This window comes from Triplophysa rosa, linkage group LG8 (genome assembly GCF_024868665.1).
Source record: "Triplophysa rosa linkage group LG8, Trosa_1v2, whole genome shotgun sequence".
Classification (NCBI taxonomy): domain Eukaryota; kingdom Metazoa; phylum Chordata; class Actinopteri; order Cypriniformes; family Nemacheilidae; genus Triplophysa; species Triplophysa rosa.
In genome coordinates this window covers 2,927,898-2,943,704 of record NC_079897.1, presented here as the reverse complement: position 1 = coordinate 2,943,704, position 15,807 = coordinate 2,927,898, and the positions used below count along the sequence as shown (strand labels likewise).

The 15,807-nt window shown below is 40.1% G+C and overlaps 1 protein-coding gene across 1 annotated transcript in view; it reads left to right on the top strand.

Moving 5' to 3' along the window:
- LOC130557895 (thrombospondin type-1 domain-containing protein 7A) overlaps positions 1-15,807 on the top strand; it is a 96,442-nt gene that overhangs the window by 66,292 nt on the left and 14,343 nt on the right. The window contains 8 exon segments of the mRNA XM_057340024.1: positions 1,112-1,247; positions 1,664-1,767; positions 3,319-3,513; positions 3,662-3,925; positions 12,501-12,679; positions 13,660-13,665; positions 13,777-13,910; positions 15,268-15,421. Coding sequence (XP_057196007.1) covers positions 1,112-1,247; positions 1,664-1,767; positions 3,319-3,513; positions 3,662-3,925; positions 12,501-12,679; positions 13,660-13,665; positions 13,777-13,910; positions 15,268-15,421 — 1,172 coding nt within the window.

Genomic DNA, 15,807 nt, shown 5'->3' with positions numbered 1-15,807 from the left:
ATCTGTTATACATGTACTAATTCTGTATATGATACTATTTATCTATGTGTCTGTCTTTTATACAGTACATATACTGATATATAGTAACGTATACTGTTTATCTATATAGTATGTATATACAGTAGTATAAGGTTGTAGTTGACAAATAAACCATACCATGTGTCCCATGTTTAGAAAAATAGCAAAAGAGAGAGCATAGTACACTGTCTGTCTGTCTGTCTGTTATACATATACTGATATAAAGTATGCTGTTTATATAGTATCTACAGTATGTATATAGTATACTGTATGGTTAAACATAAACTGATCTGTAGTATATGTAAACATCTGTATGCCTGCCTGCCTGCCTGCCTGTCTGTCTGTCTATCAAGGTGTATAGGTCTATATATAGATATACTGTATATTATACTGTCTTATCTGTTGTATGTATACTGATGCGCTGTATATATTAGTATATAAATAAATCTCTACTTAACTGTCTATCTGTATGTCATAAGTATACTAATATATAGTCTAGCTATCTGTCTGTCTTCTATACACATACCAAAGTCCGTTTACGGAAGTCATGCCACTCGGCGGCCATGTTTGCAACGCCTCTGGGCAGCTATTAACGTCATAGCAAGTCCACAGTCCTATCTACTTGAATGGGGGAGGGCAGATATTTCTCAAATCGCTGGCATAAATCACAATTAAACAGCATATTTCTGATCAATAATTAAACATGACATGAACTGTATCATAACTTTGGTTTGCTACGCTTAAAATGCACTAAAAGTCACGCACAGGCTGGCAAGCGCCTCACGAGAGAATCCTCAGTCTTTACTGATTGAAGATTGGCTCGTTTTACTGGAAGGAGGGACTTCCTTCGCTAGAGCGGCCATATTTAGCATTGCATTCCTTGCCATGGTAGTGGCACATCGTGTTAATATTAATATCTTTGCATATACTATATATAGTCTAGCTGAATGTCTGTTGTACATATACTGATATATAGTAGCCTATACTAACTATCTGTCTGTCTGTCTCTGTGCCTGTCATATATGTTTACTGGTATAATGTAGCATGCATGCAGTTTAATTCAACATATTAACCCGAGAGTTTGAATCAGCAGGTGCGAATGGGCAGAATAGTAAACAGACTCGCTATCGAGTGATCATCCAGATGCCTGCTAATGGAGGTCAGGAGTGTCCAGACGTCCTTTATGAAGAGAAAGACTGTGGCACTCCATCTGTCTGTCCAGGTTACAGGTAATAGTATACTCACACCAACTATCTCTACAATCTACGGTTTTACTCTTCTGTATCGTAATTTGTTGCCCTTTGTAAAAAGCACGGGGATAAATCTGTGCTTAAAAACATTTCTTGGTACTCCAAATTAAAATGATTAAAAGAATGTTATTTGAAAGCAGAAGGGTATAAGAGGCTGTGCTATATTGTGAATGTAGTCACGTCTGAAGGGAGTTATTAGGCACGGCTCGCAGCTACGCATCAAAAAATAACAGTCCGCTACGGGTTCTGCACAGTGATTCAAAATAAAAACAGCCTCATTTTCTTCGGTAATCTGTTTTCTGAAATTTCTTGTTTCAAGTCAGCTCATGAGGATATACTGTGATAAGCAAACAACCACTTTTAATCATAATGACAAAATGACCCTGAAATTCCAGATGGAAAACACACAAGTGGCGAAAATGTCAACTGGTGCCGTGGAGCATCCGCAGGGACAGTAGAGGAGCACAGGAGAACTGCGGGGCTGGAGTCCAAACACGAGGTATGTGTGGAACAGTACACACTACGTAGGGACCCTACGGTAGGAAGATTTGCCAATTATATCTCTTAGTTATCAATGAGATTAAACGGAGCGCAAATGGAAACTTCTGCATAAGACTCCTACATTTCTCATCAGACGGAAAGCTAGAAATCTTACAAATGTCTCTTTTTTTTTTTTCTTCATTTAAGCATTACAATTTTTTTTAGTATTGCAACCTGCAGTTTTAGGTTCTTTTTATTTTCTTGATGCGTTTATTTTAAATCGTCAATGCCTCTTCAGAAGCCAGCAGACATTGGTCTGACAGAAGCTTCAGTCACTCCAGATTTCACATTTGCCCTTCAGTGCGTAGGAGCGAAGCAATCCCTCAAAGTCGTGATCTGATTGGTCTTGACATAGCGGACAGACGTCATTGGTTTGTCATCAGTGTTGACGCTGTTCTCTTGAACTCAGCAGTGGCTCAGAGTTTGACCTCATGCTTGCTGTTTACTCGCCCTCACGTCACAGGTCACTTCAACATGATGCTTTACAATTACAGGAATGACACCAGCTAAAAGAAACAGTTCAACCAAAAATAAAAAAAAACATTTCATAATTTAGCCCACAAACAATGTTTTTTATATATTAAATATTTTTTCACTTTATTTACACATTGTGGTCTCAAAATGTTGAAGCTGCGAAAAGCAAACATGTCCATCATTTAAGTAATCCAAATGACTCAAGTGGGTCGATTAATGTCTTCTGAAACAAAACAATATGGCTGTGTGAGAAAAGAATTTATATTTTTGACATTATTTAGTGATATTCAAAACAAGCACTAAATTTATCTATGGTGACATGCAATAAAGTGGCCAGTGAGATTCAAAGTTGTGTCACCAATTTGACGCTCGAATGCGCTTGTTTTGGTGTGAATTTTTGCTAAATAATCCAAAAATATAATCTTCGTATCTTCACTTCAGAGGACATTTATTAACTTCACTGGAGTCATTTAGATTACACATTGATTACTTTACTGATGGAACTTCAACATTTTGTGACCTGTATGGACATAGTGATGGATATTTTTATAAAGAAAAAATCGTTGTGTTCATCCGAGGAAACAAAGTCATAGTCCTCTGGAATGACATGAGGATGAGTAAACGATGACAGAATTTTCCTTTAAAATGCCTGTTTCACAAAAACAGGAACACTATGAACCGCTGGGTGCTTTTGTAACTCTTTATGAATATGTTGATAATAGATGTGCATTAGATTGTGTCATATTATCTTCAACATTTTCAGATAGTATTGTTGTTTATCAAATTGTTCTGTTTTTTTATTGATTCATCATTGTCATATAACATGCCACAGTGAAAGCAGATACAAATACAGAAATTCAGAACATGTTTTCCCTTCAAACAGGTGACTGATCAAAGTGAAGAGCGTGACTCTTTCCTGCGTTTCTGTCCTATAAATAACCGAGCGTGCACCTTTTCTGTGCCGTCTGGCACTGTGCCATAATCCTCTCTGTAATCTGAAGGATTGTTGAATTTTACCACTGCATTTGTTCTGCAGCTATCTCATGTAGGCAGCTGGATGGTACATTGGTGGATGTCGCGCACTGTCTGAGGTTTGCCAACACTATGCCCGCTGTAAGCCAGTCCTGCCAGTTACCCTGCAGAGACGACTGCCAGCTCACCAACTGGTCCAAGTTCTCTCCCTGCAGCTCGGACTGCGTTGGGGTTCGAACGCGGAAGAGAGTTCTCGTCGGTAATGAGTTATAATTATAAACTATATTGACTTATATATGTCCAAAACAAGGTATTACCATGGTACCGTGTCCACCTGGAGGCAGATGTGGCACTGGTGGCGGGTTAGACGAGTGCGTTTCATTCATCGACACTATCTCTGATTACAGGAAAAAGCAAGAAGAAGGATGAATGTAAGAACAGCCAGATGTACCCGCTGAGCGAGACCCAGTACTGCCCGTGTGACAAATACAACGCCCAACCGGTGGGGAACTGGTCCGACTGCATTCTGCCCGAGGGCCGCGTGGAAAGCGCTCTGGGCATGAAGGTCCAGGGAGATGTTAAGGAGTGCGGGCAGGGCTACCGATACCAGGCCATGGTGTGCTACGATCAAGACAACAGGCTTGTGGAGACGTCACGCTGTAACAGTCACGGTACGTCTCTCCACGTAACTTTATAAGGCTCACGTCTTCCCTGTGATGTCAAAATGAGTTTTAAAGACTATGATTATGACCTGGATACATACAGGAGCGAATAAAATGAACAGAGCATTCCACATTTTCATCTCATCATCATTTCTAGATGTATTGTGGTCATTCCAGTCCAGTGTCTGTTGAATTTCAACAAAATCAAACCTCAGTGCACATAAAGTCATCCAACAGCAATGTGAAAGACCGACAGCATGACAAGACGCATGGAAACTGTGATAAAGATCCAGTTTATTACATAAAAAAAATCATTTTTGAACGTTTCCTAATACATGTAGAAATATGACTGTTGTTTTGCTTAAAAGTGAATATGAGCTTGTTTTCTGAAAAAATACAGAGCGTCTTTTCTGTTATTTTCACCTGTTTCTCCAGTTTTCATTCATTTTATTTGAAATTTGGGAGACACATGTCTATATATACAGTATATACATATGTCATTATATACATTATATGTCACATAAATATATGAAACAAAAACAACCATTTAACCCAAACACACACCTATAAATAGTAAATTCAGAAAAACTGAAAATAATTTTGAAAACGTCTCTTAACATTTTCCGTGGCTGTAGATAAACTTCTCTTTCAATCCATGTTTTCCAGTGTATTGCACATGAGTATTTTCTAGATACTTGAATAATTGTTCATCTTTTCTATGAACATGACACTAGTACAAACTTATGAGAGCAGCTCACATGTTCCTGTTGTCATGACGATAAAGGCATATTTTTTGCTTTATCTATTGTGAGAGAATCTTAGTGGTGTATGTCTGTGCAAAATGTGCCACCACACTAAAAGCTGTTTTAGCCCTGGATTGCTCGTGACGTCATCACACTGAAGCTACCGAGCCGCCATGATGGTATACCCAAACGTTCTTTTAAATTAATAGGGAGTTATCACATATTAATGATAAAACAGTAACTTACCAGTCCCCGTTTTTATATCTAAAGTCTCACAGTACATTCTTACAACGCAAATGTCTTAGCCATGTAAATGCTTAATTATTTAAAGTCTGAAATTTTCCCGTCTCATTAGATGTAACACGTTCATTTTCATTACAGACTAACGAGACGTATGATAAATGTGCTTACTTTGAAATCTAAATCCAGGCTGTATAAGTCCTCCCTGTTGAAGTGATAGCACACCTCTCTCCTCAACAAGCCACGTGGTTTTATTCACAGTATTATTCATGTAGTGGAATGTGGGGGCGCAATATTGAATTTAAAAGCCCAAACAGTCAGATGAGGAACTGAACAGAGGTTACGTGTATAAGAAGGCGCTTTAAAGGGATAGTTTACCCATAATTCAAAAATCTTTTTTCACCCTTTTGTTGTTCAAAACCTGTATATGACTCTTTCTTCTGTGGAACACAAAAGAAGATATTTTGAGAAATGTTCCGGGTCCGGTGTTGTTTGGTCACCAACATTCTTTAAATCTTCTTTTGTGTTCTGCAAAAGAAAGAAAGTCTTACAGGTTTGGAATGACATGAGGGCAAAAAAAAAAGATATTTTGAATGATCCCTTTTAATTGTCGTATGAGCTATAGGCACCAAATTGGAGTCGCAAAAGCTCAAATGTCAACAGTTTTGCTTCACTGTTCACTGCAAAAATATCCTCTAAAAACTGCGAAACAAGAGGTGTTTAGAGACTGTACTGACAGTAGCCACGATAAATGTGATTATGGTGAAAAAAATCATTGTAAAAGGCTCAGATGCACTATTATTCATTTATAATCTTTACTTTATTTCCCAACAGTTCAAAGCCTTGAGAATTCAACTCTGTTATTGAATGAACTCCTGAACAGACTATCTGATCTGTTCTTCTGTTATCCGTGTCACTCCCGAGAGTACTGATGGGATATCAAACTAAAGCCAATTTCGAAGGATGTCCAAGTGGCGTATGATATCTAGTATGTGAATATAGACATAGAAGGAGTGATGTCATCAACAGTGTTGGGTGTAACTAGTTACTAAGTAATTAGTTACTGTAATTTAATTACTTTTCCCTTGAAAAGTAAAGTAAGGGATTACTCTTATTTTTTCTGTAATTTAATTACAGTTACTAATGATGTAATTAAACTAAATACTTTGTGTAATATGTGTGTGTGCAATAGTGGAATTGACATCAAAATTCAAAGTCTAACTTTAAAATCCGTGCTTTAATATATAATTCTCACATTTGTAATTAATAATAATACTTTATGTAGTTTTATATTATTTATTTGAATGAATTAAAAGAGCCGTTTCATGTCTATCCTTGAATCCCTTAACTCATCAAGGTTGATGTAGGATATAGAAAGTAATTAGTAATAAGTAATTAAATACTTTTTGAAGAGAGTAACTTGTACAGTAATCTAATTACATTATAGAATATTTAATTAGTAACTAGTAATTCATTACTTTTTCAGGGTAACTTACCCAACACTGGTCATCAAACCCTTCTTAACATTTTAAAATAGACAAACTAACCTCATGAGACAAGTAAATCAGAGAGGGAGCCTAAAATCGAAGGTCTCTCGTCTGCTTTTATTTATCCTTTTTCCTGTTTTTGCATCATCTCTTCATCCTTTCTGACTCCTTTTTTTTCAATGTCTTTACTCTCTCTGTTCCAGACGTAGTGAGTTGTCCATGAAGACAGCATTTTAAGACATCATATACACACTTGATGCAGTTTCAAATCAGTCAGTTTTAAAGGGACAGTTCACCCAAAAATGAAAATTCGGTCATCGTTTACTCAAATTTCGTTGTTCTACTAAACACTAGGAAAGATATTTGGAAAAATGTCGGTAACCATAGAGTTCCCATCCCCCATTTACTGCCATAGTAGGGGAAATGAATATTATTGGAGACAATGGGGGATGTTATCTGTTTGGTTACTGACATTCTTCCAAATATCTTCCTTTGTGTTCAGCAGAACAACGAAGTTTGTACGGGTTTGGAACAATAGTAAATGATGACAGAATTTTGGGTGAACTATCCCTTTAAGGCTCCATTTCGCTTAGCAGGCATCTCGCTAGGTCTCTTTCTCTCTCTCTTGCTGGGTTAATCATCACAGTTCATCTTAATAGGAAACTCTGTCCGACACGTTGCCGTAGGCTACTGAGAAATCGGTAAAAACTCTTATCTTTCCTCTCTGGAAGACATCAAGCAAAAGGGTCTGCCTGTTTTTTCCCCGATGTTTTCTGAAGCTGTTTATTGAGGGCAAATTAATTTGATCTGCCGCAGTCATATTTTTCCCTTGTGATGTGCCTTTCACTCACACGTGACCGCATGTGACAGATAAATTAGACATTAGCTTGTGTTTTACATGAATGTTTTATTTGCATGCTACCGCACGTTGTGCAAACGTTCAATACATAAAGGAAGAATTTTAGGTAACGTTTTTTTTTCTTCGTTCTTGTTGTGATCTTGCTTCAATAATATAAATATATATAAATATGAAACTATTTTGAAGCCTGACAATTTTGGTCACTATTGTAATTGAGCAATGAACAGTCTTAAAAACAAGTGTTTTTTCTTCCAGAAATGGAAGAAAGTTGTAAACGATGACAGAATTAGTTTTCGTTCTTTCGTAAAGTCTCACGCCGCAGCATGTGCATTGCGCTTTGGTGTCGCCCAGGGTCAGAACTCTGACACGTTGAAGGAATGAGGTCACAAAGCACGCCATGTTCTGCAAAAGCCGTCGGCTCTGAAGTCTGCTTTAACACCTCTGAACTGGCTGTAGGGATAAAGACGGATGCACGTCGGGTCAAGGGGTCAGCACACGGGTGGCGGGGTCTTGTTTTCTCCTCCTGGAGGGAGTTTACCCTGTTTAAGCAAAGTAACAAGCTGACGTGTCTTTGGAAATGCGTAACACCGGGGGTAAGAAGGGATGAGAGAGCTTTATACAGAAGCGGTCTGATGCTGCAGGATATTTTGGGTGGCTGTGGTTTCCCTCTCCGGGGACCGACTCTCCTCTAGCCTGTCAGCACCGTGTCAGATCCTGGTTAATCTTTCCGGAAGGGGAGGAGAAGCTGCGAAACTCACCCCAGACCTCTCTGATTAATTGCTTTGATTTTTCAATCACCGTCTCCATGCAGAAGGCCCTGTGGGTACACGGCACGCCACTTGGTTTTCAAATGCTTGTTAGCGGCTGTGCCAAGTTTTGAATGTCAGGTAGAGGCGATGTTCTTCTTTTTGTAGTTTCTTACAAATTTCTGGCCATTTTAAAAGTGTTCTCGTTGCTCAGTGGGAAGGTCATAGTGATAGCAATCAGTCATGAGTTCGATCTCCAGGGAAGCCTTTCAAATCAAAGTAAAGGAATTAGAAATGAAGTTTAGCATTAAAAGATGAAGTCTGTTTTATTAGCCTGAAATATTTTGCATGCAATCACTTGTTATTTGCTATTTAGGTACATTCTTAAGACAGTAATGTCTCCGGAGATAGTCTTTCATGTTATTCTCAATGGTGATTCTCATTCGATTTTTATCAAGGTATTACTGTCAATAATTTTACATAATAACATTTTTTTTAATTAATTTATCAGCAGACAGTACAGTAAAGATAAATATATATATATATATATATTCATATTTATAATTCATTTTACTTTTATTTATAAAGCTCTTTTTACGAATTTGCTTTATTGCATTGTTAAATACAATATAAATGTACAGTAATAAAGAAAAAAGAAAGATGTGATAGTATTGATTAAATGTTTTTGAATTGAACATTTTTTAACAATTATAGAAATGTTGTCGCAATTTAAAACAATTCGTTGCCTTGGAATTATAAGGTTCTATCTGACAATTTTGTCAACATTGTGTTATTCAAATATTCTTATTCTGTGACTTCTTTACATTATGTGATGTTTTTTCTTTACGTTGTGAAAGTTTTGGGACTTAGGTTCTGTCTGCAAAGTCAAATGGAATGCAAAAACTTTTAAGCTCAATATCTCAAAACGGCTCAGAATCTTATAATTCCAAGATGACGAATTGTCCTTAAGTGTCTTTACTTATTTTATGTCCAATTTGTTCTGTGCACTGTACTTTATCTGTACCTATCTGCTAACATAAAACTCTTGTGATTCATGATACTTCCCCCTCAGGGAAGGAGGTGTGCGGGTACTAAACTATCTCGACGACTGGCTCATCTTGGCTCACTCTCGAGATCTGTTGTGTACACACAGGGACCTGGTGCTCAGGCACTTAGATCGGTTGGGGCTACAGGTCAACTGAGAAAAGAGCAAGCTCTCCCCGGTGCAGAGCATCCTCTTTCTCGGTATGGAACTCGACTCTGTCCCCATGACAGCGCGACTGACTACAGAGCGCGCCCAGTCAGTGTTGAACTGCCTGAAGCTTCAGGAAGTCAGCGGTCCCGTGGCGTATATCAATCGTCAGGGTGGCATTCGCTCACGGCAGCTAACACGACTCGCCCGGCGCCTCCTCCTCTGGAGTCAGCAGGTGATCAGTTCCCTGCGAGCCACACACATCCCAGGCATCCTGAACCAGACAGCCGATGCGCTCTCTCGTCAGGCGACGCCTCGCGGAGAGTCGCAACTCCATCCCCGTGCAGTCCGGCTCATTTGGGAGCAGTTCGGCCAGGCACAGGTGGACCTGTTTGCCTCCCCGGACTCCACCCACTGTCCGCTTTGGTACTCCCTGACCGAGGCACCCCTCGGCACGGATGCCCTTGCGCACAGCTGGCCGCGGGACAGGCGGAAGTACGCCTTCCCCCCAGTGAGCCTCATTGCACAGGTCTTGTGCAAGGCCAGGGAAGAGGAGCATCATGTGTACTAGTTACGCCCCATTGGCCTAACCAGGACTTGATTCTCAGAGCTAAGGCTCTTGACAACAAATCCCCCCTGGCCACTCCCCCTGGTGAAGGACCTGCTATCCCAGGGGAAGGGGCACGTTACGGCATCCCAGGCAGAACCCTGGAACCTCCATGTCTGGACGGGGCGAGGAGATCCTGAGTGGTTGGGACATCACTCAGGCTAGGGCCTCGGCCACTAGGCGGCTATACGCCCATAAGTGGCGCCTCTTCTCGTCCTGGTGCTCTTCTCGACAAGAAGACCCACGTAGTTGCTCAATCGGAAAAGGGCTGTCCCTTCCTCAAGAGAGACTGGGGCGTAACCTCTCCCCCCGCCACACTGGGAGTGTATGTAGCCGCTACGGCCGCTCGTCACGACCCAGTTGCTGGGAAGCCTCTGGGACAGCACGACCTGGTCATTCGGTTCCTAAGGGGCGCGAGAAGGCGACCGCCTCATCCGCGCTCCGTACCCTCTTGTGACCTAGGTGGCAGGCCTCAAGAGGCCCCGCCCCCTTCGAGCCTCTCGGAGCTGCCGCTCTTTCTCACCTCTCGATAAAGACGGCTCTCCTGATGGCGCTCACCTCCAAGAGGGTAGGGGACCTGCAAGCACCCTCCGTGTCCACAGATTGCCAAGAACTCGGGCCCGGGGTTCTCACGTTATCCTGAGACCCCGTCCAGGCTACGTGCCCAAAGTTCCCACCACTCTCTCGAGAGACCAGGTGGTGAACCTGCAGGCGCTCCCCACCCGGGAGGAAGACCCAACCCCATCCGTGTTGTGTCCAGTAAGCGCACTGCGCCTCTACTTGGACCGCACGCAGAGCTTCAGAAGCTCTGAGCAGCTCTTTGTCTGTTTTGGAGGTCAGCAGAAGGGAGGGCTGTCTCCAAACAGAGGCTGGCGCACTGGATCGTGGATGCCGTCATTAGGGCATACTGATCTCAAAATCACCCCTTAGAGATTCTGTTAGAGAATTAGGCCTCCGCCCGTGACGGCCGGTGGCAGGGGCTTCCCAACTTTTTGAAAAAAGCTCTGAGACCCCATACCTCTCCACTGGATGGTTACAATTTTGGCTAGCACTCACGTCTGACTCACCCAGGCCAGTCAGCGTAGCTCCACGAGAGATTGTGACGCGGCTCAGCACTGTGGAGTTTTCCATAGGAACCCCAATCTGTCGGTTCGACACAACGTCGAGAGACCGACAGAAAGGGAACGTCTTGGTTATGGATGTAACCTCAGTTCCCTGATGGAGGGAACGAGACGTTGTGTCCTTTATGCCACAACGCTGGCCGCCCACCCCAGCAGTCAGGGGGGATGCTTCAGGCTCCTCAGACCAAAAGGTGAATGAATGAGCACGCCGGCTTCCCTCTTATACCCGGACATCCGGGGAGGAGTCCGGCATGCAAATTTCATTCGTCAATTTTCATTGGCCTTTTCTAAATACTCAGAAGATGATAGGTTCTCAAGACAAACCCCAATCTGTCGGTTCGACACAACATCTCGTTCCCTCCATCAGGGAACTGAGGTTACATCCGTAACCAAGACGTTTCTCACTTACACCCAGGGACCAAAATTAACCCTCATCATGTGCCAAATGCTAGTAATAATTGGCTCTGGTTGTCCATTTGGCTGTAAACACTTTTGTAACTGCAACACATTTACAAATGCACTAAGACCGAACAACTGATGCCCACACTTTTCTTTTCTTATAAAATGAAAAAGGCAACTGGAAGCACATTCCTGGCACTGAAACATCTGAGGAACAAATTTATGATGACGTTTTTCAAACAGGTGCCATTGCAGAGAATCTGGTCAGTAGTCTGTAAAGAAATACAGTGTCCAATGTTGGGTGCCAAAATGTAAAATCCTTCATCATTTACTCACTATCATGTTATACTTAACCAGTATAGTAGATATTTTAAAGAATGTTGGTAACCAGACAACATTGGATCCCATTGACTTCCATTGTGTGGACCAATCTCAAAATATCTTCTTTTGTGTTCCACTGAAGAAAGAGTCTAAGCTAGGTCTAAACAGGTTCTAAGCTACATGAGAGTGAACAAATGATGACAGAATTTTTATTTTGGGTGAACTGTCACTTTAAAGGACTCATCGGATGAGCACTTTCAACAAGTTGGTATGATTTATTAGGGTATTCATGAAATGTCTGGAACATATTTTGCTTAAAAACACTCAATGGCTATGTAAACAAAACCCTTTTTGCCTCGTCAAAAACAGCTATGCTCACAGCAACCCGTGTTGGTGCATGTCTCTTTAAGTGATAATGAGTTACAGCGCAAACGATTTGGGTGTTTAGAACCAAGACTTGGCTGCTCTTGAAAGGATGCTCTGAAACGCGGGTGTGTGTGTGTGTGTGTGTGTGTGTGTGCACGCCTTTTCTTGGAAAAAGTGTGTGGGCATCTTATGTGTAAACAGCAGTAATAAAATTCTGTATTATCAGCTAAAGCAAATCTTCTTCTCTGACCCACCAGAGAAATTCTGTATTTGAAAATATTGCGTGTTTCGGCAAAGAAGTGAAAACGTGACGACATCTTTGTTCCGTGTCAGCCGTGAGACGTTGGTTTGCAATTCGCAGCCACACCACCGCTATATGCCTCTAAATTTCAACATCGGACCTTTAAGCTGTTTGAGAAACCAGCTCTGAGTTGATGTAGTAGATCTGGGAATCATCGAGGACTGGGTCCAGATGATGTATTATAACTTTTCTCGGTTTTCAGGTTATATAGAAGAGGCTTGTATCGTTCCCTGTCCCTCCGACTGCAAACTCAGCGAATGGTCCAACTGGTCACGCTGCAGCAAATCCTGTGGCAGTGGGGTCAAAGTTCGCTCCAAGTGGCTCAGAGAAAAGCCATACAATGGAGGGCGACCCTGTCCGAAACTAGACCACCTCAACCAGGTACATTCTGACACACACACACGATGTTTGAACACATATCCAACGTATTGATGTTGTGTGATATTATACCTTGCAGTCATTAAATATGTATTGTCTCTTTTTTTTAAACCTAGTATACTGCTGTGCTTTCTACGAACATCTAAATACTCAGGAGTCTCAACTCATAGTTTAATGCAACATACTGTAATTTGGCTTTAATGTGTTGCTAAATTGAATACTCTAATAATGCAATCCACAGGAAAAAAAAAACGTTTTACCATCTATTATTCTTAAATAAACTATTACTTATCACTGTTTTTCATTTTAAATGCATTTATTTATTTATAAGATATATTTATAAGAGGAGTTTGTCCTCTGCTGGATTCGATTTTAACTGGGCTTGCTGCAGTGCATTCTGGGAAATCTTTCTCTGAAAGATACATGTGATGTTCTTTTATAATCTGGACACCACTGGTTGGGTAAAGTAGGGAAAAAAACAGTCCGCTGGGTAACCTACTGTGTAAACCCAAAATGCAAGGATGAATTTATAACCCAGCCATCTGGTTTTGACCACATTTTGCATTTGTTAGAATCTAGAGTCTTAATATTAATGAAAATCACACCAAGGATCTAAAAATACATCACAGGTGAATCACTGTTCATTCAGCATAACACTCATTCTTATTCAAATGAAACTTGCTATTGTTATAATATTCAGACTATACATAAAAATAACCAAATTAGGAGACAAATGGTTTATCTTAATAGCTGAAACTGTTCAATGTTGGTTCTTTTCCAGATGAAATTAATATTGACTAATTTGCTTTAATACACGTTTTTGTCTATTAACACTGGAGTTATTAATTAACAATGTGCACAGTTTTATGTTGACTTCAGGCAGTGATGCACTGAACATGGTTTATGGTGTGTTGGTCTCTAGACGCAGATGTTATCTGATCATATTTTCTCATTTCTTTTTCTCTTAAACTGCCGGGCCACAGGCGCAGGTAAATGCACTTTCATGTCTTCATCTTTGCAGAGTTTATTTGAATTTCTCATTCTCGTAAATGTGAACTGTGTTGATGCGGTAGTAAATGACCGCTCATCTCATTCTTCAGGTCTATGAGGTGGTGCCGTGCGTCAGCGACTGCAGTCAGTATGTTTGGGTGGCAGAACCCTGGAGCGTGTGGAAAGTGAGTAATGTGGACCTGAAGGAGAACTGCGGTGAGGGCGTGCAGACCAGAAGAGTCAGGTGAGACCACAACTGGATTTCCTACAGTAGTTTTAAGAGTTCTTATAAAGTTAGTCAAGGTTTTTCAAAAACAGTTCTTTTTTTGTTCCATGAGACCACATCCATAATATTAATGATCCATTGGTGAATAGTCAAGGTATTTGTTGTCTAGTACAATGAAATTCGTATTATGTCTTTTGCTCTCAGAACAGATGGGGTAGAAGGGCATAAGAAACAATACATTACAAAGACAGTAAAAATATGAAACCCATACACACTAGGATTATGGAGGTCCACACCTGGAAAAGCACACAGAAACTACAGTTTCTGTTTTTGAAAAATCATGATCACTACAAATTATTTTGACAAAATGCACCAGAACTTTTTAAGCTTACTTAGATTTGACGCTGCTATATATGAGCTTTCAACCAATGATGCACTGGAGCTACTCAAGGACCGCCCCCTCATTTCCATGTGGGACCATGAAATGTAAAAAAAATAAAAGGAAATAAAAAAGAATTAAATAAATGTGAGAATATTTAAATATGGAAAAAATACATGTGGGGAAAAATAAATAAAAACAAATGAATGCATAAATAAATATAAACAGAAATAGATTAAAAATAAAAAAGGTTTTACACTGTAATAACTGTTTATAAATAAAGAATAAAAAGAGTAATCCAAAAATGAATTCATGATTAATTTTCATTTCAACAATTGTATTTATTTTTTCATCAAGTCACTTATTTCGTATTTCAATTTATTTCTTATTTTTTCCAAATATTTTATCTATTATTTTATTTAGGACTGTCAAACGATTAATCACGATTAATCGCATCCAGAATAAAAGTTTATGTTTACATATTATATGTCTGTGAACTGTGCATATTAATTTTGTACACATACACATGCATGTAAACATATTAAGGAAATATTTTCATGTATTTACGTACTTATATTTAGCAATCATTTAAATAATATATAAATGTTTATAATTTTTTTGTGTACTATTTCTTCTAAATATATGCATGTACAGTATGTGTATATGTTTTTATAAATACAAAATTAATATGCACAGTATACAGACATATATGACGTAAACACAAACCTTTATCTGGATGCGATTAATCGCGATTAATCGTTTGACAGCCCTAATTTTATCTAATTTATTTATTTTGAAATACTGCAGGTTTGGTCTATCATCTTGGACATACTAGGGAAAAATAAGAATAATACACAATAAAACGAGTGAATATACAATGAATAAGAGTAAACAATATGGAATAAAAACAATAACAATAAGATTTTTCTACACATAGTTGTTGAACTACCCTCTTCACACCTGCAGTCTCATTGTACACATTTGATGGTCTTGCAGGTGTATGTTAAACACAGCGGACGGCCCAACCGACGGGGTGGATGATTACCTGTGTGATCCAGAGGAGATGCCGCTGGGTACGAGGGAAAGCCGACTGCCCTGCCCAGAGGACTGCGTGCTATCCGACTGGACTCCCTGGACCCCATGTGACTTGGTACGGGTACCTCTAATGCACTTATCTGCTATTTATACCTGGTATTTACATCGCTCCCAGATGAGCCAGTCACCTGGGAGCCAGTGTCTGATTTTTACACTCACCGTTTCGGTGTTTCACTGTATGTTGATAAAGCGCCAGAAGACGGCATGCTTGCACAACATCTGCACAATTTCATCCAGACTAATTAGATTCAATTAAGACCAAATTCTCCCAACATTTGAATTATCCAAACTATGCTATCCACATGAATTTTATTGCTCTATACTCTTATGTATGTGTCAACAGTAATCTCATTTGTTTCGGATTTTCTCTGTCTGCCCTCATCTGGGTGATGCCGACAGGGTCATTATTATATCCTGGGCTCATGTGCCCTCACTGAGAGC